This window comes from Strix uralensis, chromosome 9 (genome assembly GCF_047716275.1).
Source record: "Strix uralensis isolate ZFMK-TIS-50842 chromosome 9, bStrUra1, whole genome shotgun sequence".
NCBI classification, from domain to species: domain Eukaryota; kingdom Metazoa; phylum Chordata; class Aves; order Strigiformes; family Strigidae; genus Strix; species Strix uralensis.
Window position 1 is genome coordinate 1,006,836 of NC_133980.1, and position 25,211 is coordinate 1,032,046.

General features: G+C 48.1%; 1 protein-coding gene across 17 annotated transcripts in view; it reads left to right on the forward strand.

Annotated features, from left to right (window-relative positions):
* The window catches only part of MBNL1 (muscleblind like splicing regulator 1), a 104,074-nt gene that overhangs the window by 6,535 nt on the left and 72,328 nt on the right, over positions 1–25,211 (forward strand). For 2 of the 17 annotated variants that reach the window (XM_074878348.1, XM_074878353.1), the window contains exons 1-2: positions 838–997; positions 19,728–20,696. The exons of 1 other annotated variant lie outside the window; for it this stretch is intronic. In XM_074878348.1, the coding sequence (XP_074734449.1) occupies positions 20,523–20,696 (174 nt within the window). In that variant the 5' untranslated portion in view covers positions 838–997; positions 19,728–20,522. 14 more of the 17 variants (XM_074878352.1, XM_074878341.1, XM_074878347.1 and 11 more) reach the window with 14 other exon arrangements.

The window sequence follows — 25,211 nt, forward strand, 5'->3', positions numbered from 1 at the left end:
ACACCGTTCCTGGAGCTCCCATCCTGCTTCCTGCGTCCTGGCGGGACTGGACCCCACGTGTCCCCCGGCAACCCCCGGCCTATTTAGGTGTATTTAGGCGTATGTCCTTCTCCTTTTCTGTCCCGTAGGTTAGTGCCGTGTTGTCAAGATCCCTTCGCGTGGCCCCAAGATGCAAGCGTCCCGCATGGGAACACGTTGAGGTGGTGCCTGACCCATCCGTGCCATTGCAGCTCTTTTTTCCGTACGGCTCCCGTCGGTGTCACCGCCACGGCTGGACCGACGCCTCGGGGATGGGCACCGTCTCTTTGGCTTGGGGCCATGCCCGGCCACCGCAGTGGTGGGTGGGTGCCGGCCATGCACCCTGGTGCAGGTGCCCCGTGGCGCCCCACGCCGGACAGCGCAGCTCCCCGGGGACCCCACGGGCCTCCAGGCTGGCCTCGTTGGGACCACACGGGTTAAAACCACCCGTTTGTGAGACGCTCGAGTTGCTCGAGTCGCCACATAAAGAGCGAGTGGGAAATGGGAAGAAAGTGCGGTCTTTGTGCCCGCTCTGGAAAGAAGATCAGAACTATTGCCTCGTTAGAGGAAAAGCATTTTTTTGGGGGGGAGGGTCTGGAAAATCACATTATGATGGATAACACAGTTTGAGGACGCCCGCGCTGAGGGCCTCGTGGCACAGGCCTCAGCAGAGCTGTTTCGCCAGAGACATTTTCCACTCGCTTCCCTCCCCCCCACCCCGCGCTTGGCTTTTTTTTTTTTTTTTTTTTCCTTTTTTTTTTTTTTCCTCCTTTCCTTTTCCGAAACCGGAGGCGGCGGCGGCGGGGCCGGGCACGTGTGCTGGGGCTCGGGCACCGTGACTCATGAGGCGCCGGGCCGCGCCGCCGCGGGGAGGATGAGGGAGGCGAGTCCCCGGGGGAGGGCAGCCCGCGACGCCTCCGCTCGTCACCTTTCCCTCGGTTTTGTGTCGCCCGGATCGCGGAGGCTGCGCCTGGCTTAGGTAAGCGGGGCCTGGGGCCTGGGCCCGGGGCTGCCCGTGGGGCCGCGCTTCCGGGCGGGGCGGGAGGCGGCGGCGGAAGCCGGGGCCGGCGCGGGGAGCCCGGGCCGCTGCCGCCGCCTCCCGCCCGCCGCGCTGTCAGCATGAGCCGCTGACCGGGCCGGGCCGCCACCGCCGTGCCCGGGCAGGGCCGCCCGCCCGCCCCGCGGGCCGGCCAGAGGTGAGTCCCGGGGGGGCGGCTGCAGGTGCCCGGGGGCCGCTACCCGGCCCCGCGGCCTCCCCCGGCCCGGCCCGGCCCGGCCCCGCGGCCTCCCCCGGGCGGCGGCCTAAGGGGGAACGGGGCCGGGGGGGGGGGGCCCGGCCCGGGACCGCGGGGCTGAGGCCGCTCCTGGGCCGGGCGGGGCTCGGGCCGCTGTGCCGGGGCTTCCCGCCCCGGGGGCCGGGAGATGGGGGTGCGCCGAAAAAAAAAAAAAAAAGAAAAAAGCGCAGTGGTTGAGGTGAGATTTTTTTTTTTTTTTTTTTTTTTAAATTTTTGTTTGGAGAAGACGGTAACTTCAGAGGGACTCGCCAGCCGGGTGCGCGCCCATCGCGGTGTCGAGCAGAAATCCTGCCGTGATGCGCACTCGCCGTGCTGCCCGGCCCCGCGGGAGTTTCTACATTAACTGGGTGGAAATGGAGCTTTCCCTGTTTGTTTGTTTTTTTTTTTAGAGGAAGTTCTTCGATTCAGAACTTTGTTTTGCACCTTGTTACTGCAAGCAAGTCAGTTTGTTAAGATCTTAGTATAGCGGAAGAGAAAAATGCAGGGATGTCATCTGCATAAAATGGTTATTTTAGAAAAATGCATGATTCGTTTAGAAAGAAATTCTCTATTTTGCTCATTTTGTTTGGGGGGGGGAATACATGCTGCAAAACATGGCACTAGCAGAAAGACACAGGTGACGAAGTAGAGGTGGTGAAAGTGTGAGAGCAGGTTTAATGAAGGGATGTAATGGGCAGGAGAGAGGGATGTGAGTAATGAATAACAAAACTGAATAAATAACTGGACTCTGTCTTCTGTAACTACAGAGAAAAGGTTCTGATGGAATGACAACGAGTTCCAAAGTGGCAGCAAGGAAATAATTTGCATCGTGACTAATTAGCTGATGGTACTTGCTGCTGCAGGGGGAGTTGGAGGGCGAGAGCCTGAGGTCGGGCACTGGGAGGCTGCGGTGGATCGCTGGCTGCCGCCGGGCTGTCTGCTCCCGCGTGGTGCCGACCCTGACGTGAAACAATATTATGACAACTTAAAGTAGATAAAAAAGAAATTAAAGGCTTGGCGTCCTCGGTTTCACTGAAACGGGTGACTAAACTGCTGTATGTGGAAGGTTGAGACGTACCAGTGCCGAAAGCTGGGTGTCAGGGGTCTGTGTGCTCACGGGGCGGTGTGGGCTGAGCTGAGAGCTGCCCGCGGGGTGTTTTGGGGAGCGGGGCACCCCGACAGCCCGTCTTTGGGGACAGGGACGCTGGGTGCACGCCGAGCTGAGCTCTGCGGTCGCAGCATGTGCTTTTGCAATTTAAATTTTGTGAGGCCTGCATCACCGCTGTCCTCAGCTCGTGTCGGATCGGGTGTAGACTAGAACACTGTAAAATGGAATTGGACTTTCCTGGATTTAAAGGCTGGGCTTCCGAGCTACAAAACCTCTTTAGGTGTAGTTAAAACAAAAGATGTTTAAATAGAAAAGCGATGGCGATGACCGACCATTCTAAGTTTTATAACTAGTTAGCCTCCAGACTTGAGAAAATTTTGAAAACTTACTACTCTGTATGTTGTACGTATGATTTAACGGAAATTGTGGAGTCTGCCTAGTTTACATGACACCTAAAAGTACAGGATTGTGCAGTTATTTACTCGGGCTACTGAGCAAAGATACACAGGCAACAGATTCCTTAATCTGATACATGAGAAAGTGACAAGGCATATTTGTTGTCACATTTCCTTAAAGCCGTCATTGGATTAAATTTAGTTTGAATGGCAGGAAAGGGTCTGAGTCCAAGGATGCTTTGTTGTATTACAAGGCAGTTGAATCAACAGGCAAAATTGGGGCATTATGTGAGCAATTTGTAATTCACTTGAGTGAGGAAGCGGTGTCAAAGCTGCCCTGTGAGAACTCCTCTCAGCTGCGGTGGAGGGTATGGTTTCCATACATCCCCTGCGCAGCGCCGGCGTTCCCTGCGGTGGGAACAGCCCGCCTTTGTCGTTTCTTTTCATTTACTCACAAAATCCTCCTTTATGCTCGTCGTCTCAGAAGTGGTGTGAAGCACAGCTGTGCCACGTGCCGGCTAGGCACGAGCTTCGTGTTTTTCTGGGCTGAAAGCCGTACTGCAAACATGGGAAAGCGCCTGTTCAGCGGATCCGACGCCTGCCTGCGGCTCGGACCCTCCTGGGCAGACGCCTGCCCCTCGTTCTTCACCCCGTGGCAGATGACGTAGAGTTTTAGATCCGGTGGATTAACAAGGCAATGAATGGTATCCGTCTTCAGGAGTATCAACAAAACAGTTTAATTAGTGGAAGCAGAGGATTTTAGTTTAAAATTTCTCTGGGATGTTATTATCTAATTGTGGAAGTAATCATAATTCAGAATAGCCTTTTTTCTGGAGGCGGTCCGGGCCAAGAAGCTGTTCTTTCACTGACCCACTGCGGTCAGTGTACAGTGCTGCGAGGGCCTTCAGCCCAGTTCCTCCCGGTGAGATTTAGGAGATGGCAAAAGCATAATCCTAAGCGAGATACTGGCATGGGGGATGAGTAGGGTGCTGTGCAGGTTCCTGGGGTGCCTCGGCATCGCAGCAGCCGCAGCATGGGCGCCTCGGAAAGGCTGCGGCTCCGCGCTGGGCACACAGCCCTCCGCTGCAGCTGGTGGTGGCACGTAAAAATTTCAGGGGTTTTTGCTGATTTTACTTTAGACTGGTTCTTGGTTCATTCTGATTTTACTTTAGACTAGCTCTTGGCTCATTCTGCTTTGGGAAGTTCAACAGTATAATCAGAAATAAGTAAGTGTGAACCAAGCTGCTTCAGGCCTTACATGTAGATGTTCATTTCCAGTTTTGGAGACTTGTAGGGGCCTGGGCTGCATCAGAAGGAAGCTAATGCAGACAGGACTGTGCAAGGACAAGATAAAGTCAGCAAACAAAGGGATAGTTATGGTCAGCAAAAGAAGGAATGACTATGGTCAGCAAAAGCACACAAGTCTGAATAAAATAAGATACAACATAGAGAAGTTTGTAAGTTTCAGGTTGTATGTAGGCAAATACAACTAACCAATGCAAGTGCTTGTAGAGGCGCCTGAACAGCGCATGTGGATAGTATGTAGCCTGTCGGAGTACAGATGTGCGCGGGTACGGGACTTGGTGTGCTATAGAGAAAGGTCAGTTTTGTTTTGCATTAGTCCACCTTTGAATTCTACTACTTTGTTGCTTCACTAAGTCTCAGATGCTGCTCATCATTTTCTAGTATTACCAAGTAATAATTACTGAGTTTATCTATATTCCGCTTCCTATAGCGAGGCCAAGCATTGAGTGAAGTAACATTTTTAGACACCTCCATGACAAACACCACACACTGACAAGCATTTGAAAGTAGCAGGTGCTACTGTTGCTTTCTTTTAAAACCTGTTTAGCATGGAGGTTTCTGGTGCTTGTCCAGTTTGCATGTCTCAGGAGCACTGAAAATGCTACTTTCCAAAATTCCATAAGCAGGGAAGATACTACTGGGAAGGATCTGTAATGTCATTCACTGCAGTCTGTCCTCCAAGGGATTTTTAGAGGTGAATGTACTGTTCTGTGGCCTTTGTGCAGTGTCCGAGCTGCATCGCTTTGCATCCCTGCGTCGGGGCCAAACCTGACTTCCCTGAATTTAGAGCCCATGTACAGTGGAAACTGGAAAATAAACGTGAAGTCCTGGAGATGGTGATGCATCGCACCAAACATCAAACAGTCAAAAGGATCTTAATTTTGGTTGCCCAGGGGAGACAGACCATTAAAGCTGCGTGGTTTTTACCATGCTGTCCAGGATGGGTTAAGTGGCCACAGTAAACGTCCTTATACGTGTGGTGTGGATGATCTCGTGGCCAGTTCAGATTAAAACATACACTTTCCTCTCTGGTTTTATTTCCTTTAAGTACTTGTTTTATTCTGCTGCTTCAGATTTAATGTGGAGGTGGTAATGACAGAGGAATGCCTGTAATTAGAAGGATGAGCCTTAGCACCTCTTGATGTCCAGAATAGAGGATGATTGCTACTTAGGAACCGCGTGTATAAACTGTGAGCATCATTTTTCCAACAGCGCTAACACCGAGGAAGTCACACGTGTTGGATTATAAAAGATGCCTTGCAGTAACTGTTCATTACTTTCAAAGGCTTAATATGTGTTTTCCTTTGCCTCATGCACATTTTAAACGCAAATGCTATGAAGAGGCGATTTTGCTGTTAACAAAGATCAGCTCATTAAGATAAAACTGCAAAAAAAAGTTCTCTTCCCTTTTGTTGTCGTATTTTTATGATGTTTGTCCATGCAGAGGATGACTTCTATATCTGAATATTTATCAAAAAAATCCCTGCAACTACTCCTGTCCAGAAGGAGTTTTACTGTGATTGTGGTTTATATATTTTTATGACGGTTTTCCAGTATGAACAAGGAAGGGCACTAATGTCAGCAATTGGGCGTTGCCTGAAATAATCCGGTTTTGTACTGTCGTTCATTTGTAAGCGGTGGCAGAATAACCCTGCACCCAAACGTGCGGGTGCTGCCAGAGAGCTTGGAGATGTGTCGGAGCGCGAGCAAAGCTCGGGTGGGTAGATCCGGGACTTTGGTGAATGTGCTTTGCAACCTGGCAGCTGTGAGGCGCGGAGCCTGGCTGGGTTTGATTGAAGGCTTCCTGAGGGACTCCTGCCTTCAGATCTGCGCGGGCAGAGCCTCCAGGCTTTCCCTTGCCTGCACGCGTGGTGGTCTCCGCTATTGGTGTTCCTTAGGGATTAGAGCAGTTGCCTATGATGATTATTTTTTATTTTATTTTATTAACAATTCTATATTGTAAACTTAGTTTCCCAAGTAATGCAGCAAAGTAAACAACATTTCCTTCCTACTACCCCCTAATTATTTACTGAAAGGATAAACACGTGCATGTTTTTTTATTGCTATCCTTGGTGACATTTGGAGTCTGTTCTGCCGTGAATATGTGCAGTTGTAATTCCCGTTAGCGTCAATGAGAGTTCACAGCAAGGAAGGAGAAGGGACCATTTAAACTGTGTCACAGTTGTGATGGAACTTGAATACGTCCCAAGGTAACAAAATACACATTTAACATAGAGTCGAGAGGTGGAGGTTTTGCATATGGCATTTTATAATGAAGCGTGGCTCCTGGTGAGGGCAGTCACACAAGCAGTCGGTGTCATCCCTTCCCATTCCACCTTCAGCAGTTTGTGCAGGGCGAATGTCTCGGTCCTTGCTTTGCTTGGAGACTGAAGCCAGTGACAAATGTTGTTCACCGCTGTTATGTGCATTGAGAACCAGCAGTAAATTTTCCTGCTCTGAGGCTGATCTGAAATTTCTTCCGTAGCCTCAGTGGAAGCAACAGGAGAGCAACAGCAGCAGCGCTGAGCTGGGGCGGGTCGATGCACACGAGGCTGTTTGAGGGTTCTGGGAGGGTTTGATGCCGGCTGACCTCGGGATGAAATCCAGCAATGTTTCAGGAGAATTGCTTTTCTTCTGGGATCCATTATTTTTTTTAAATGTCTACTTGCTGTCAGCTACTACCCTGTGAAATAGTCCCTGTTTCAAATTATGTGCATATGCTGCGTTGTTATAAAAGAATATTTTTATTCAAAATATTTTAGATAGCTGGGAAAACTCTGTTTTCATGTACTGTAAAGAAAAGAAGTCAGAGTTTGCAATCGATAAAATCCGTCCTCACTAAAGTCTAACTTACGTTCTCACTAAATGCAGCTTGAATTTTCAATGGGTTAACTGCTATTTGGTATTAATTAGAAATAGCAGCAGAGGTTTGTAAGGTAAAAAGATTGCACAGGAAAACCGAGGAAGCCAGGACTGACTAAACCACAATTGGCTGTGAGTTTTGTGCAGCCAGATTATCATTTCCATAAGCCAAGCATCTAATCAGCGTTAACCCAGCGCAGGGGTGCGGGCAGTGCTCCCCAGCCCGTGTGCCAGCTCAGCCCCCCACGTCTGTCTGTCCTTCTGCAGTCCTGCTACCACCAGGAGCTGCTGGCAAGACGTCTCGGGGAGAAACAACGTCCAGCCCTCATTTGAGTGCTGTCAGAAAGTGTGCAACTGCCTGTGTTGCTCTTAGGACCTTATGCTTTTGGCAAATATGCCAAATATTTGTTTTCAGAGAAAAATATTTTGGGACATAAATATGCAGGCTGTATGTTGGTGGCTGAATTGGAATGAATTTCCGTACAATAAAAAGAAATAAGTACTAGCCAGGTTAAAATATGTCTAGTCATTTGACATTTTGAAAAGTGAGCTTTCACATAGCCCTCCATTGCTAGCCCAGCTGTATTTGGCTCATTTTATCCCTTCTTTCCTTGAATTTACAGGTGGCAGTTTAAACTTCTGCATACAGTCCAGGTTTTCCTCTTGGAAGCGTACCTTACTGTCTGCCCCTGGGGGAGGCTGTTGTTGTAAAAGGGATTTTTTTTCACTTACGTACTTGTCGGTAATGTTACATTCAGGGTTGGTTCTTACAAAAGTGCGTCAGTCTTCCTTGCAGTGCCACAGAAAAAAATTAACAGAGCGCGCACTGAATTTCCCCCTTATCTCGCTATACCACATTTTATGTATCTTGTAGTGAGATGTTTTGTTTCTACGGTTTCAGACTCCGTGTTTCAGAAGATTAATAGACTTAGCAGCCCTGTTTGCTAAGCTTAGTGATGATAACAATGTAATAAGTCATGAGACGGTCGCAGATCATCTGGCATGGCAAAACACGCCTTGGGCTTGAACTCGGAGCAGGTATTATTTGGGAGAGAAAAGCAAAATGTTGAAAGCGTTACAAATAACGTCTCCTGGCTTGGGTGGCTGTAGGTTGAGGTTGGCCTGGAGAGCCTGCCCGGGGAGCTGAGCTGCTGGGACCCGCCGGTCCCCGTTATCTGTACCCGCCGGCAGAGACGGCCGGCGTTCGCAGGGCCCAGGCGCCGTGTTCCGTGCAGCCAGCACCACGCACCCAGTTGTTGCCCAGCTGTGGCGGGGTGCTGGCGGCACCGGCCGGAGCAGCAGGGAACAGCACGGGACCGGACCCCGGGCACATTCCTGCCGCGCTGCTGGCTGCGAGTCCGACTGTGAGTGGTGAGTAAGGGCTCGGGAACCCGGAGCATGTGTGGGCGCTGGGCCCAATCCTGCTTCCAGAGAAGTTAATGGGAATTTTTCCTTCTAAAAAAGGGAGAGCAGGGCCCTCCACGCTCCTCTCGGCAGCCCCTTGCTCCCTGCGTTGTGGTGACGTTCTCGCGGTGCAGGGACACCTATGCAGCGTTCGAGGAGATAAGCTTTTCTGTTAAACCTAAGTAAATTGCTGTAGGAGAAAGTGAAGTTTGCTGCGTTAATTGGGTCTAGATGTACTGGAGGTCTCGAGCCTTTAAACTCCGTGCTCCCCGGGGGCACTGTGGAGGAGCGTGCGGGCTCCGGGAGCTCGCTGAACCAGGCAGATGTGTCAGGTTTTCCGAGCAGGTTGCCAAGCTGGAGGCAGCAGTAATTAGGCCTGGATTCACCGTAGAAAAGACGCGTCTCTGTGCATGCAGGTGCTGGGAGCTGGTGCTCCCACATCTGCCGAGTTTGCTGGCAGAGGCATGGGCGGGATGGCAACTGCTCCTCGGGGGCTGACTGTGCCAAACTGCCGTCCTTCCTCCTCCTCCTCCTCGCCGATGCCGGGGGTCAGGGCTCGCCGACCCAGCTAACACCGGCTATTTCAGTGTGGCTTGTGCCATCTGGTTTCCATGGGAGAAGGGTCCTGTCAGCTGCACGTACCGATAAACACAGCATGATTTATGTGTGAGAAATAAACACTGGTGTTTTTTTTCTGTGATTCTCTGAAGCTTGGAGGGAAAAAAAAAAATCCAAACAAAAAATGTTTCTTCTAGTGTTTGGAAGACTTTATTAGAGCCTGGGCAGCATTCTTGGCCCTGTATGATCGCTCTTGGTTTTCAGTGAAATCCTTTCCATATGTAATTTTACACAGGAATCCTTCAGTGCTCGATACGTAGGCAAAACTTAAACTGACTTTGAGACTTCTTTCACAAGCAGTGAAAAATCAAAGGTAGGGAGTCTGTGATACTGATAATGTAATTATGTGCTTTTCAGCTTTTTGATGTGTAACAGTTAAAAATGTTCTTCTGGGAGCGCAGGCACTTGCTGCTATGACTTAGCTTCACAGACTGCTTAGAAGAAAGTCCCTGGGAAAATATCTTGCTTGCTGCTTATCAGCATTTTATTGAGCTCCTGTATTTATGTGCAAATATATTCCACAAATAAATCTTTAATGATGAGATTTTTTGTGAAAAGTAGATGCAGCTCCGTTCAATTCTTCTAATTAAATACAGCTAATGGTGGCAACTAAAATACAAGAATTTGAACTTCTTTCACTCATTTTTCTGCTTGACTGACAAAATTATTGCTTTGGGTTTGTTTGGTTAGTTTTCTACAACTTCTAAGCATTCTGTCTTTAATCACCGTTTTTATAAAAAATGCTTTTTCTTTAATCTTTTCAAAAGCTATTTTCCAAATATTCCATGGTTTTTTGTGTAAGACTAGAATTTTAAACTTCTATATTCAGTATTTTTAATTGGCTTTTAGATGCAGGAGTGAGAATACAAGGAAAACTGTAATCTTCCAAGCTTTTCCCACAATTCCTTCTTTGTGTTGTTCAGTTTGGGTAGCTTGCACAGGTGCATTAATGAAAAAGAGGACTTATCGAGAAACAGGGGGGCCTCTGCCGCAGCTCTTCTCTAGAAAGAAAATAGACAAGGAGCTGCAGAATTAGCGCTCGGTGCGTGAGCGGCACCATTAAATGGACCTGTTTTGTGTTGGGTTTTCATATAGCGCCATTCTTCAAGTTGTTATTTTGGATTGTTTAAAAAATAAGAATGTTCAAAGTAACTCTGATTACAGGAGTGTAACCTGAGTGCTTGAGAGACTTTTAAAAAACTCTCAAATTTTTGGTCCACACCTGTGGTCCTTTGACACGTTAACATTTTTATTCAGTTGTAGCAGGCGTTTTGGAGAAAGTGATCCATTTTTACGTTGCATGAATATATAGAGGCCATTTCTTCTGCAGGAAGAATTAATGGGAGTTTGAAGGTTATGTGTTCTGTGATTTGGCACTGGTTGAGCCTAGAAAAGGTTGCTTGCAGAGTGAGCAGAAAGGACACGGTTCACTTCTTGCTGGGGAAGGAGACTGCATTGGAGACTGGGGCGGGCTGGGGGTGCAAGTTGCAGGTGTGTTTTGGTGGAACAAGAGCGATCTGGCACCTATTGCAACGTGAGACCACGAGGAATACAAGGATGCGAGAGGGTAACGAAGGGTCCACCTTCATTCTGCCTCAGAGATGTTCCTTGATTGTTCTGTGGAAGGTGGGAGCTCAGAAATAGTTCAGATAGGTCAGCCGTACAACAGCTGTAAATAAAAACTTTGCAAGGTAGTGGGTTATGACCCGATCCATAACCAAGAAACAAAAATTATTAAAGGTCTGACTGGGCAAGCTGGAAACCCCCTGTAGTTACCATTTGTGGTGATGCAGAAGGTGCCACCACTCTCACTGCACCTTCCACACCAGGCTGCTGCTTGCTTTTTTTCTAAAAGTACAAGTTTATCAAGCTCAGATGATAACAGCCTGTGGGTGATCTTGTGTGCCTTTGTGTGCTATACCATGGGTGTCCCTGAAGCCATTCTCGCTTGGTGGCCCCGGGAGCGCCCCAGAGCTCTGTTGCAGCGCGTTGCAGCTCCCTCCTGTATGAGCATGGACCTTCTGGAAGGGCCTTCTGGGCGCTGGAGTAACCAGAAACCTCTTTTTCATCCTCCCGGAAATTCATCTTTATTACCCACAGCAAAAGGCTAAAAACGAGAGAGAAGTTGTATGCGAGCATGTACTGAAGCAGCATTACGCCAGCTGGGTCATTCAGACATCGGGGAATCCGTGAACAAAACAAGCGTTAGCGAAATTCATCACCAAACCAGGCTCCTGAGGGAGGAGGGGAGGAAGGCTGGCCTTAAACCCGGGGCGCAGCGCAGCGCACCGGGAGGGCGTCCCCCTCAGCTGCTGCGCTGGGAACAGCCTTGCTCAGAAGCCCCTTTGGAATTCACCTCCGTCAGCCGTGGCGTTGCTTCTGGCTGAGGCTTTGTGCAGAAGAAACTGTTCCAATCGGGCCATTAGTGGGCTGTTTTTCATGATTATTGTTAACTACATAAATATCATGATTCAAGATGAACAAGCATAACAATAAATTATAGCAAATACTGTTTAAAAAATGGCCTCAAAGACATTTTTCATTTCTTTCCTAAAATAAAGCACCATCATTCAGTTTTTGTTATTTTTAATACCAGTGACTAATTTGGAGCTTTTCCTTGGTACCTGAAGACACGTGTATTTATTTAGCTTGGGTGAGATTGTTCACGGTGCAGAATTAATGGCATCAATAAGTGTTTCAGTGCTGCTGAGCCCTGTATGTGTAGTGATCTCTGTTAAGGCAAGGAAAGCATCTCCTAAACTTGATTAGTTTTGCTGTATACTGAAGAATCATTTTGCTCTGTATTAGTGCATAGTGATGATCTCGGATACCTCGGATGGTGGCAGAGCATAGAGAGTTAGAAAACGCCGTTCTCTAGGATTTAGGTTCTTAAATAATGAAAATAAATTATTTCAGATTCATTGTATTTTCTGATAAGTTTTAGAAGTTTTTACTATGCTGGAGGGATATGACTGATAAATATAAATTAAATGTAAGGCCAGCATGTATTAAACCATAGAAAATGCTCTATTTTGGATTTGAGATTCTTTGCGAAACAGAAAGGTTTGAACTGGAACGCAGCCGGCTTTATCTCCTGTCTTGCAACAGATGCTGGAGCAGTTTTCCAGCACTGTCTTTGCCTCGTGATTCATGTTAACATGAGCAGGAGTCGGGCAGTCACATCCTTGCCCTGAGCTGGCGATGCCTCGCGGCTCTGGGGGTCCCCGGTGTGGAGTCAGGGGTGATTTTGGAGGCGGGGTCCCCCAGGCCTATCTCAGAGGTGCTGTGCTGGGGTGCTGCTCTGCCGTGCTGCGGTGCCAGGGCGATGGCTCGGCACTGCCCATGGCTCTCCTTCAGTCCCTGATGCATCAGTGACCCCATTTTTGCCCATTCCTGCATAATTTTCTCATCCTTGGCGAGAAGCGTGTGATTGTCACGGCATTGCCACAGCCCACCATTACCAAGCTGAAGTGACCAGGCCGTCGAAACCTGAGCTCTAACTTGCTGTTGAAAGCGGAACTCTGTATAACCTGTTCCTCATTATCTGTATTCACGTCCCTTTTTGTTTGCCCTCAAGTCAGATGCAAGATGAAGCAATCCACATAATTATAACTTCTGATTCGCCTCGCTAGGAGCACGCCCGCCGAGGTGGCAGGCGGCTGGTGGGAAGGTGCCCCACACTGAATTTTGCTGAAGACGCCATGGTCCTCCCCAGCAGGCCCTGCTGCGGCGGTCCCCTTCCCCGTGTGCAAGGGTGTGGCGGCTGCATCCAGGCTCCTCGTTCATAATTATTCACATAACAAAAGCAATCATCATGTGAATGGGCAAGGGCTTTGAAATCTAGAGTTTGGTGACAGGGCAAAGGTGGGAGGGGGTGCCCGGCCTGGGGCAGGTTAGCAAAGTGAAGCGGAGGAGCTCGTTGGCTGGAGCAAATAGTATTCCTAATAAATTAATAATAATGTTAGTACTGACCATATATATGCTGTACTCCATCAGATGCTCACCAGAGTGGTCTCTCAAGACTCATTTTACTCACTGCTGGAATCCATTTCTGGGGAGGGAAAAAGCCGCCCTTTGCAACCAGGGCCATGTGGCAGCTGCTTTAGGAAGGGAAGTGAAAAACGGTATAGCTGATTGTAAAAAGTGGGAACCTTTCCAGAGGTAACATGTAGATTTAATTTAGAGCCTTCGCAGTAATAAGGGGCCAGTATTTTTCCCTTGCTGTACAGTGGATGGGTGTTAAGGCACTTGGCCTGCAAGAGGCTAGCCTGGGTGTCTGCTGTATCTCTCACCAGTGAGGGCTCCTCTGGGTCACTTCTCCTCCCTGAAACCATTGGCATCAGCTGAATTTGGTGTCAGAGGGAAGCGGTTGCTTCCCTTGCTGAGTCATGGATGTGGCTTTTTTTCTGTTGTAGTTGTTACCGTGGATGATGCTAATAATCATGATTTATAAACATGAAACATTTTGTATATATACACACATGTAGAAATCACCTGTCAATAGGGGAGTGGTTTTCAGTGATGCGTAGCTGTCCTTTCTGCCACTGTTGCAAGTACCTCCCAGTTTTGAATCTCAGCTGTGGGACTCATCCCGAGTTCGCCACGTGGCTCCATTCTCGAGGAAAACACCCCAAACCTGCTGCGCGTGGGGCGGTTTTTGTTAACTGCATAATTGACATAATTTTGCTGCATAATCGACAGGCACCTCCGGCCTGCTCCTGCTGAAACAAGCAGGAAAAGTGACAAGAATTATAAAGTCACACCAAGGAGAGAGTAGGAACCCTTTACGGGTGAGCTGTGCCTTTCTGGGGGCAGGGGACAGTGTGGTGCAGGCGATTCGGAGTGAGCGGCTGTGCGCGCCCACCCGGTGCTGCCCCGGGGGGGACCCTGGTTTGTGGGAGACCCATCCCGGTGCGATGCCGTTGGTGCAGGTCATCTCGCTCCTCTCCTGCATCACTTGGCTTACATACGTTTGCAGTTAATGAAACAAAACATCTTTAATGTGTGAGAGTCTGATTAAGGAAGAGCTCTGTACGTTCTGGAAGAGTGCATAGTTATTGTGTTACAGCCTCTCAAATGTCTTTGTATAGGAACGCAATGTTTAAAATTAATTAGAACAAACACATAAGACTGATTTTAATAAAAGTGTTTGGTTATTTCAATTCAGTTTGTTTTTTTTTTTTAAAAAAGTACTTCTCAGAGTTTTAAGTTAAATCACCAGATTACTGTTATTTTTAAAGATAAACAACTTCTTTTTAGACTTGCGTGGGAAATGTCACTTCTTTTATGGTTGAAATTCCCCTACACCAGGATAATACAGAACTTCCTATTTCTAAAATGTATTATGTAAATGTTATGGTAAAGGAGTTATAGTATGGATATGTTTTTAATACCAGGAACAGTATTTGCAACTTCAGTGGTGTGGAGGGATGTGTGACTGCTTTGTGATACATAAATCAACAGCAAAATGGATTAAATGCAGGGTAGTCCTTCCTGCCATTTTGTGTCTCTGGCTGACAAGTTGAAAGAGCAGAATAATAGCTGGTATAGACATTTCCCAGTCTAGAGACAACCACTGACCTTTCCCTGGTTTAGTTTATAAATACACATCCATCTAATGCTGTCAGATAATGTGAATTCTGCATGTCTCTGAAGTCCCAAATTTTGTGAGGGAAATTGATATATACCATAGGTTATTAAAAAAACCCCAAACTTAACAGGCGTATTTCTTGACTTTAAAGGGTTTTTTTTATGAAATAACCACTATTTTTGTAATTAACCATCTACTCTTTAAAGGAAAGAGGGTGTATGGAATTTGCAGTATAACTTTCTCACTTGAAAACAGCATTACTCTAATTAATCTAAAGTAAGAAAGGATTGAGCTATGGAATTTGTACGTCAGTGCCATTACACTGTTGTTGGGAGTTGGTTCACAGTTCGATTAGGGACGTAAATCTTGGAGAACTGATTTCGAGAAATCCCTTATTTCTGCACACTGCAGTAATGTGTGCGCAACTGGGGGCACTTTATGACATGTTGCCTCTTTTTTTCATCATTTATCCAGTTTTCATGAACCGAGTACACTTGATGCATGAAATTCAGATGTAACGTCGCGGTTAGGTGTTTCTGCTAAAACGGTTTCAGAAACTGTGAAATACACTCAAGATAAAAACAGGTCTGATGAGGATCTGCCTAAGAATCCCACTGAAGTCAGTGGGAGGTTGCAGTGCCTTCCCAAGCAACTCTGTCAGAGCTAAAACAGTACAGAAATAACCTTTAAAACACTACTACTAGTACTACGACTACTAAAACTATGTATATCATGCAAAATATCTGGGTCATAAAAGTAGTGTTGGCAGGTTTTTTTGTAAACCCGGTGTGGGACTTGCTTAGTAGTTCAGTGCTAATTTGTGTTGGTGACTTTACCAAGCTCTGCTTAAGTCACAGGTTGCTGGGCAGTGGGGGGCTGTGAAATCCGTCTCAAAGGGTACAGTATCCTGGCATTCCCACTTCAGAGCTGGATGTTCTCTGCTGCTGCCTTTGCACTCTACTTTGTCCTGATAGATGCAAAAGTACAAAATTGAGAGGGGTCTTTTTGCTTTTGCATGCTGTCATGCAGCTGTAGTGGGTACAGCTCCTGTAGGGCTGGAGTAGGAGACCAATTCAGTTTGTTTGGCAGTAGTTTACTAAAGAATATTTTTCTTTAACCAGTCCTTCACTGTTATGTGGCCAAGATGTTAATTAGCTCATTGTTTCCGCTTAATTTTGCGACAGTGCTATAATTATATCCCTCAATTGTGCCATGAAGTAATTACTGTATTTTTTCCAAATTTTATGTTGAGATATGTTATTGGTAAACTTTGAATTTGGCAGAGGTGTTTTGAAAATACTGTAAGGCAGTCAGTAATTTTTGTATTTCTTTATTTAAAAGACAGCCATTTGGCAATTTCAAGCTTTGAGACTGTACTGTCAATGTAAATAGAATATTGATTTTATTCTATTTCCTATGTCATTAGAGTCATTGTCATGAGGATGGATTCATGTTGTGTAATTATCTGTTCTTGCTGACAGTTCTCATGTCATTGAGATTGGCGTTTCAGCTTCCACTTTCTCTGAGCATAAAAATAGCATTGTTCACTGCCATGTTCTTCTTCAGTGTTGTGCTTTTTGCCTGTCCAGCTTTATACATCTTTCTTTTGAGAGATGCCTGTGAATTGAGATAGAGAAAACAGGAATGTCCCGCAAACCCAGTTACAGGACGAGTGAAAACAGTGGCTCCTCGGGAACAGTTCCCAGGGCCGTGGGACGCTCCTGTCGGATACCCTGGTTTTGGTTTTGTGTCAGACTGCAATGAGAAGAGGGGGGGGAAAACCTGTCATTAACGTGGCCGTACAACATTTATAGCAGTAACGGGAAGTAATAAAAATTGAACATATATAATCAGAACTTGGAAACCATAATCACATGGTCCTTTCTGTGTTAGTTTCAGTCTCCTGGGCATTTCCAGATAACCTTCCCATTGATTTGTCAAGCTGTTTCTTAATCGTTTTCATTGACCCAGCTCAGCAGACAACTAAGCCATCTCTCTTGCCCTCTTAAGGAATGACTTCTCAGTGTTATTTCTTTTGCCTTTTCTGAGAATCGCTTTTTAATTTGCTTGCAATATTTTTAGCTTTGTTTTCCTTGTATTCCCAGTAATCAGTGAAGGCAAGGTTGTGCTTTGTCCAAACCAATGTTGCAGCAGTCCCAAGACAAGTAGCAAATACTTTCAAAAGGTGAACTTCAAAACCAAGCTGTGGGTTAAGAACAGCCTTTAGTACTGAATGGCCTGCTAGGTGGAGTCTGGAAACTGTCAGCCCCCAAACAAATTTTAATTGAATTTAAAAGAAAAACAAACATCAACTCAACCCCTTTCCTGTCCTCTCACTGGATTTGCTGCAGTCTTTCCTAGCTGATCAGAGACAGCCCAGAGAGAGACTCACATGTATCTGCTGGGGGTTTTAGTATCTGAGGCTTATTGGGGACTCATTGACTTGGAATATCACAAGAGAATTTCAAAGTGAGGGGAAAATAGTTTATGCAGATAAAAAAATTATAATTCTATGCTCACATCTTTATTTACTGGGGATATTGAAGATATACCTCTGGTCTGAAGTCAGTCTTTTTGCTAGAAGGCTATTTTTAAATCTGACGTTTCTGCCTGTGTTTTCAGGTAGATAACAAATTCTGACAAAACAATTCTTCGTCAAGTAACTGTAGAGACAAAATATACATCTAGCATTTCTTCATATTCAGAAGATTTACCTCTGAGGCATCACAGCTCCTCAGAGTAATGCTTTTCTTTTTGTAGCTGGCAGCCCGAAGGATGACGAGTGAAACTCAGCCTCGTTTACTGCCATTACAGATGTGTCTCTGACCTCAACAGGAGCAGGATTTTGCTGCAAGTGGCTAGTCTGACTCCAAACAGAAAACTTATTACAAAGCTAGGCATAAAACATAGTTTCATGATTTTTACCAGGAAGATTATTCCTTTCACAGCATGTGAGCGGAAAAGATAGTTTTAATCTGTTTGCATTTTGTATGTTGTCTTCGTGCTATCTATCTTTCCTTGTTAGGGGTGACTACTCATGTAATGAGAGTGAAATCAGATATCTTGTTTTGAAAATGTGGCCTTTAACTTGCTTTGGCTTTAGCATGTAGAATATATCAATTGCTGCTCTAACTCTTCTTGGTGTTCGGAAAAATCAATGCTTGGTATGGATTGTATACCAAACTGACAAACGGGAGAAAATCCCCACTTAGAGCTGTTTCACAGCTTCGTTGTAGGGCTCTTACGCCTGCATCGGCATCACCCTCTCCTCAGGGTCTCGCAGGGCATAAACGTTCATAACAAAGTAACACTCAGAAGCTGTCATTTTGTGCTGTGCCAGAGCGATGGTGGGAGGAGGTGGGTATCTCTGTTGCCAGTGTCTGTGGAGGACAAGGATGAGTTGCAGTATACCTTGGCTGGAGGCTGGGTGATGGGTTTTAGGCTTCCGAAAGCTGCTTCCAGGGGCAGCCCCACCCAAGCTGTCCCGCAGGGGCAGCGGAGGGGCCTGCTGGCGGCGTGAGGTCCCGGCGTATTGTTCTGCATTTCCCAGGCTCTCGGTGCGAACCCATCGCGGCTGGGTAGCGTGGCACGGGCGGGAGAACCAGATTTGTCTGTCTGAGCACTTGTTACAGAACGAGTTTTCAAGACCCGAGTCTCTGCTGCATCCCCAGCGACTGCTGGGACGGGGTGACTCTGGAGTTTTAGGCAGTTGAAGCAAACAAGTATCTGTGTTTACCAAGAAGACACCTAGCTGTTAACTCGGGCTTGCAAGTAATTAGGCACAGTTGTTTGTCTCCTGCTAGCAGGGATTAAAAATGCGGGCATGATTAGAAGCGTCCTGGCAAGGAAACCGCGGTGCCCGTTATAATCTTATTAGCTGTATGAGGTGTGCTTTACTCCTCCTGTAGTTCGTTTTTCTAACCGCTTAGTCCCTGGAAAAAGACTTTCAGATTTTCCTCGTCTGTTGGGTCACATCCGCGCTGACTGGCATCACTGCCCAAGATGTTTGTGAGGACGGTGTCGGTGATGCTGCTTTTGGGGGTGGTGGGGAATAAGGAGATGATGGAGCAGTGTCTTTAGGAAGGGCGAGATGGAGACAACCTTGCCCCTGAAGGCGGGCGGGGGGCCGTGGCGCTGGCAGGGGAGGCCCCACCGAGGGTGCTGGCGGCGGGCAGTGCCGTGAGGCCGCTCTGCTCCCCGCTGCGGCCTGGGACCGGGGTTGCCGTTATTCCCGAGCTCTGTTTACACGTGACACCAGACTCCTGGGGCAGAGTCTCGGACAAACACCCCTTATTCCCCCGGGCCGTCTGAGGGGGAAGGGTTTACCCCCTCGCCCCTAGATGTTCAGTGCCTGGGTGGTGGGTTGTTTGGTTTGTTTCGGCTTTTTTTTTAAGAGGGTGATGTTTATCACGAAGCTTGTAGTTCACTTGCAGCGCGTTCCCGGGAGGCAGCGGAGCGCTGGGTCTCTGCTGGCGGAGGTGGGCGCGGGGCCGCGGTCCTTGTCGCCGGTTTATGTCCGAGTGCGCGGTCGTTGCCGGGGGGGTGTCGGCCGCGGCGCCGGGCCTGTGGGGAGGCGGCGTTTCGGGTCTGTCCTTGGCCGAGTACCGGCGGCGGGGCGGGAGGGCCCGGCCGGGGCCGGGCGGGGGGGGGCGGTGTCGGCCCCCCCCGGCACCTGAGGCCGCGGCCCTGCCGGGAGCCCCCACCTGGGGGCGGGGGGGGGGAACCCGTCGGGGCGGGGCGGCGCGCAGGCGGGAGGAAGCGGGCGGGCGGGTCAGCGGACGGTACCATTCGCCGCCCCCCCCTCCCCCCCCCCCCCGCGCTGCATGTCGGGTAGCGCCCGGGCCCACACGCTCCGTCCTCCGGCGGCCGGGCGAGCCCCGGCGGGCGCGCTCGGGGCAGCGCGGCCAAGCGTCTGACAGGCGCGACCTTTCATAAGACGGCCCCCGCCATTGGCTCACTGCCCGGAGTATCGCTGCAACGCTCTCCGCCATTGGCTCGCTCCCGATCATGCCTGGCTCCGCACGGGGAAGCGGCCCCTCTCCCCGCAGCCCGGCGGCGGCTGGCGTGAGTTGCCCGGCGCGGGGCGGCGGCGGCTCCGCGGGACACCCCGAAATGCCGCCCGGTGAATTGTAACGTGTCTCTTCTCTCTACAGGTTGGTACTAAGAAGTGCCTTTCCTGACGTCTCTGCTGCTTGGGACCGCTTCTAGAGCAGCCGCTGCTTTTTGCCTTGCTTGCTGCCAGCTAGACTGCGACGACAGCGCATCCGCCCGCCACCTCTAGCCAGACACCCCCACTGCCACCCAAAACCGAGGGAAAGGCGCGATCGGGCCTTGCCATTGGCTGCTTTACTGCAAAAATAATAAAAAAAAAAAAGTTTGCTGAGAAGGTCAGAGATCTTCTGCCTGAAAATCAAGGAGAGGAGGAAAAAAAAAAAAATTCCAATCTCAATCGTTGCTCTAAACTGCTGCATCTGTCTATGCCAAACTAATCGATACCGATTGCACCACAAAACCCCGTTGCAAATCCAGCTGCGTGGAGATTACCTTGCAGACAACTTTACCAAGAGCAGCTTGGAAATCCCGTTGTCAGAGGGTCTGCCACGTTTTCACGCTTGCAGTGTGGGCTCCAGTTGGCACTCAGGATGGGGTACTGAGCGCACGAGGCTACTCCCGGGCCCCACTTTTTAACGTCCACCTTGCTGGTAATCCTAGCGTTTCTCTAAGTACGAAACCTCTGTTGATTAACAGTGTCACGCTGTGAACTCCTGGTGGCACGTCTCTTCCTTGAGATTGTGGCCACCCAATTTTACATGTACTTTTAAAATAGGGAGCAGGGGAAACAAAAAAAGAGTATTCTGGAGGTGGTGCTTTCATCATTTCCAGTTTATCAGTTCAGCTATTCGTTTGTCTGTTTTATTGGAAATCTTAACTACCTGTAAAATCTAAAGATGGCTGTTAGTGTCACGCCGATTCGGGACACAAAATGGCTAACGCTGGAAGTGTGTAGGGAGTTCCAAAGGGGGACTTGCTCACGACCAGACACGGAATGTAAATTTGCACACCCATCGAAAAGCTGCCAAGTTGAAAACGGACGCGTAATCGCCTGCTTTGATTCATTGAAAGTGAGTAAATATTACATTATTTTCAAGGATATACAGTTAATGAAAGAAGCAGTTATAGCCAGAGAAAAACCCTGCAGCCCGAAAGGGAGCCTTTGCTGGCTGCCAGCAGTGGGATGTTTTGCTGCTTTTATTTTATTGATGCTTGTTGATTTGTTTTGCTGTTTTCCTCAGGGGAAGGGAAGGGGGAATGAAGGGAAAATACACCTGGCAGGGCTCAAATCCTCGGGTATGGCTACAGTGACTGGTTCTTTGCCTCCAAGTTGTTCTCTGCCTGTAGCTGGAATAAAGGGCACTTCACGTAGAAACAGCAAAGTCACTGTAAGGATTCTTTGTTTTTAATAGCACAAACCACGTAAGCAATATGAGGATTTGTTTCCATCTCATAACTTACCAGTGGGTTGTTGGTGTCTCTGGACAGCTGATGGTGAATCTTAGAAGAGTGTTTTCCTCCCTAGGTTATTTGGGTGTCTATGAGCACCCTGCTTGTATTTCTGTGTTTGGGACTGCTGTGGTTGGCCTGTGTTTTTCACAAATGCACTTGCTTAAAGGAAGCACGACGCTTAGCAGAAGGCAAGGTGCCTCTAGATGTGCAGGCAGGGCTGTAGCAGAGAGGGTGCAGCCTCACCGTGGTTTTTAGGAGATGTATCCGAGTTAGGTGCTGTAAATGTGTGGCTGCTATTTTGCTGTAGCCGTAGTTTCAGTAATAGGTGTTAAATGTGTGAATCCCAGCCCATTCCCTTCATTTTTTATGAGTTAAATAAGCTTAACGGTTAAAATACTCATCCCACAAATGGTACAGAATTAATTCAGTAGAGTCATAAAAAAATCAAAAGTTGGAAAACAGAAAATATGCCTGTCAGATTTTCTACAGTATAATTTTCTCTTCTTGGGACCAAATCCCGGGAAGCGGAGCAGAGCCCGAGTGCGTGGAGTTGGCTCGCGGCAGGGATGTGCTCTGGGGAGGGAGTTGTAGCTGTAACCAGCTACTGCAGGTTGCTTGTGCAGCCAGGCCCCCATCGCAGCGGGAGCTGGGCAAGAAGAGGGTTTATAGCAGTTTTGTATAAATCCTGCAACGTTCCTGAGTTTAAAAATGTGTCTTGTCTTAGATCAGGGTAGGGGGTGAACCTTTAAAATGCTCTTGGAGCTGAAATACCCAGCCCCACCACCCCCAGCCATGTTCTCACTTATGGATATTGGGATGTTTTTGTTTCTGTGTTGTTCAAATTTATTTTAAAATTACAATAATTATAACGCATGTGGGGGGGAAGAAAAACTCATTTTAAAATGTGGAAATAAAATGTTTCTGTGCCTTAAAAAAGTGTTGGAGTTAGGAGCAGTGCTGGGGGGTTGCCAGCACGGATGGGGGAGTCCCAGCCCCGAGGCATCACCCTCAGCAGAGGAGCGGCCCGGCACCTCTGCCCACCGTGGCCACTGTGGCCACCACCCTGGGTGGCGACGAGCCCGCCTGGTGCTTCCTCTTTGCGGCGAGGCGTGGCGTCACCGTCTGCGAGGACGGCCGTGCTGCTCCCGCCGTGGTGTACCTGCCAGAAAGACAGGCCTGGCCTCAAGACTCCAATCTCCCTCCGCGGGAGAGTGTGAGAGGGAAGGTACAGCAGTGCCTGTGGTGGCCCAGCGCTTGCCAGAGCCAGGATCCAACCGGAAAGGTTGAAAAAAGGCACTGGAGTTAACTGGACGTGAATCTCCTTCATTAGGGGAGGCATCACCTGAGTGCTCTGTTCATCAGTGTCCTCCACTCACATTTCTGACCTCCACGGTCATTGGAAGCGCCTTGAAATCTTGGCGCTGGACAAGGCGGCCAGCGGCGCTGGAGCCGGAGCAGCAGCGTGGGCTTGTGTCTGGATGAGAGACGGAGCAGGGACTGACCGTGCTCCCCCAGCCCCGGCGGCACGGCTGGCTCTTCTGTTGCCATCAGCAGGGCCCTTCCATTTCCTTTTTTAATGAAGGGGATAATTACCACCTTCGTAGAGAGCAGTGAGGTCCGTGGACAATAACATCACAGCATTGCTTCAGAACCCTCTGTGGAAAAGAGTCTTCTGCTGCCCACGTCAAGTCAGCGCAGTAGCCGAGTTGTAAGCTGGGAAGGAATTGCTATTTAAAAACGCGCTGCTTCCCAGCTGTGTTTACTCGTGTTCATGCTAAAAGGTTTACTTGTGGCCGAGGTGCTGTGTGCTGGAGAGGGTCCCGGGGGGCCCGACGGAGCCCGGAGAGCCGCTCGCTGCAGAGCATGGTGCCGCAGCGGGCCCAGCACGTGTGTGTGTGTGTGTGAGCGGGCTCTGGAGCTTTTTCTGTCTATTTTTTATTTATTTATTTTTAAGCTAAGGAGCTTGTATGATGCATGAGAATACCTTTGGTAAACAGAAAATGAAATAGATCCCTTCAGTCAATTCCCTGTCAAATCCAGAAAGCAGAAAAGCAGTTGCTCAGTTTTCGTTTTGGTTCAGCTCTGGCAATTTTTGTGTGTGCTGAGCTAAACAAGCACTGGTTATTTTGTTATGTTTTCTGCAATATCACATACTTTAGATGTAATACAAAAACTATTTAGGGGTGTGTTATACCAGATTTGTCTAGACCCTCAGTTAATCATTTACCAAAGAAAAAAAAAAATATTTTTGATTAGGCCATTCAAAAGTAATTTTTAATATTTCAGTAATTCAGTGTGGATGTAATGCCCCTGCTCTTTACTAAAATAGCAGTACACCTAAAAATTGACCTTAATGTTAAAATACTTGATTTCTTATAAATGTATGTAATATTAGCGTTAACTAAACAGCTGTTCTTGCACTGTCTCTTGGACATAAGACAGATACTTAGTCACTGAATTTTTCTTTAGAAACTACAAATGCCTCTTGCACCCGTAGCGCTCCCAAGAATTAGTGTGGCTTAGAAAAAATGCTTGATATTAGCTGACATCAGTCAGGTGTGTGTCAGCGCTGCAGAGAGCCGCGGCCCCGCCAGCAATACTGCCTGACGAGCTGGAGATGGCTGGTGTGCTCTGCTATATTTAGAACATAAACAGGCAAAGCAAATACTTTCAGAAGGGACCTGGTGAAATGGCAGTACCCTTCAGCTCTGCCCGGCCAGACTTTGGCCTCCATCCCAGGTGTCCTCCGCGGGTGTTGTGCAGGGAGAGCATGGACGGAGCATGCAGCCGGCCGCAAGCAAGTGCGACTCATCGGGTCTGCTCGTAGGAGGTAAAAATAGATTTCAGAAGTGGAACTTTCAGCTTGGGTAAAATAATTTTTTTTTTTTTTTTAATTTCCCTGTCTGTGAGATGAAAGCAAGAACTTTATATGTAGGTCTAGAGCAAAAAGCAAGGGGCATCTGCTCCCAAGAGTGTCCCCTCGATGCTGCACTGGCACCCGCGGGCACGGTGTCGGCCAGGGCTGCTGGCGGAGCCGTGGCATGGCAGCCTTGATCCCCGGGCGCGTGTCGTCTGCAGGAAAACGCGTCCTGTGTGCGCACCTTGCGGCTTCTTCCTGAATTCTGAATTGGTAACAAGCAGCGGCTCTTGCATGTTAATGAGGAGCGTGGGGGAGAAAAAGGAGGACACACACTTGTCTGTGACCTCGGCAGGGTAGTGCAAGGAAGAGGTCAGGGCCATGTCAATCAGAGCAAGATTTTATCATCCTGCTGTTGAATACCCTGCTTCATAATTAGTCCTCATGAAATCTGCAAGGCTGTCCTTAGGGTAGTGCATTAATCAAGATAAATGCGGATGGGATAATCTAGCCCTTAGATATTAGGAGGATAATTTTAAAACAAGAATGATTATGTAGTATATTCAAATTGTGCGCTTGAGCGGCTGAGTCAGCTCCAGCTCTGGCTCTGCGTTGTTTAAATGCCGTAGGATTTTTTTTCCTAAATTTGGATGCCTAAAAGCCTGTTAAACTGTCTACAGCAAAAATAAGCTCTCGAGTTCCTAAATCAGGAAACCGGTTTGCAACAGAAATCAGATTTTTAGCATAATTTTAAAACATTTTTCTTCTTTTTTTTTTCTTGGAAAAATATGCCTAAGTAGATTTCAATTTTGAAATTACGTTAGTTTCATCAGATGTTCCGATAGATGAGTCATCTGACGTTTCCTGCAAACGGATAGAAAGATGTCTTAACAATGGGGAGATGGATGTCAAATGCAAATCTTGTGGGAGGCTGCAGATGCGCTGAGGACACCCCGTCAGCCAGCCTGCAGCTCGTCTGTGCGCGCCACATCCTTTGGCTGCCGCACGGGCTTTCCTAGCCGTGGATTTTTGAAAGTATAAAAACAATGAGGAAGAAAGTGGGGAAAGGGTGGTGAGCACTCAGACTGCCTTTGCTGTAGCGCTGCCTGGTTGTGGTCGGCACTGCTGTTAGGGGCTTTCTACGGGGGTGAACTCTTGGGATCCAAAACATGCCGGTTCTAACCGATCCAAACTTCACATGATTTCAGTGGGCAGGATTTGGGCTGAATCACAGCTTATCCCTTCGGAGCTGGTGTTCACTACAGGCACTGCAACT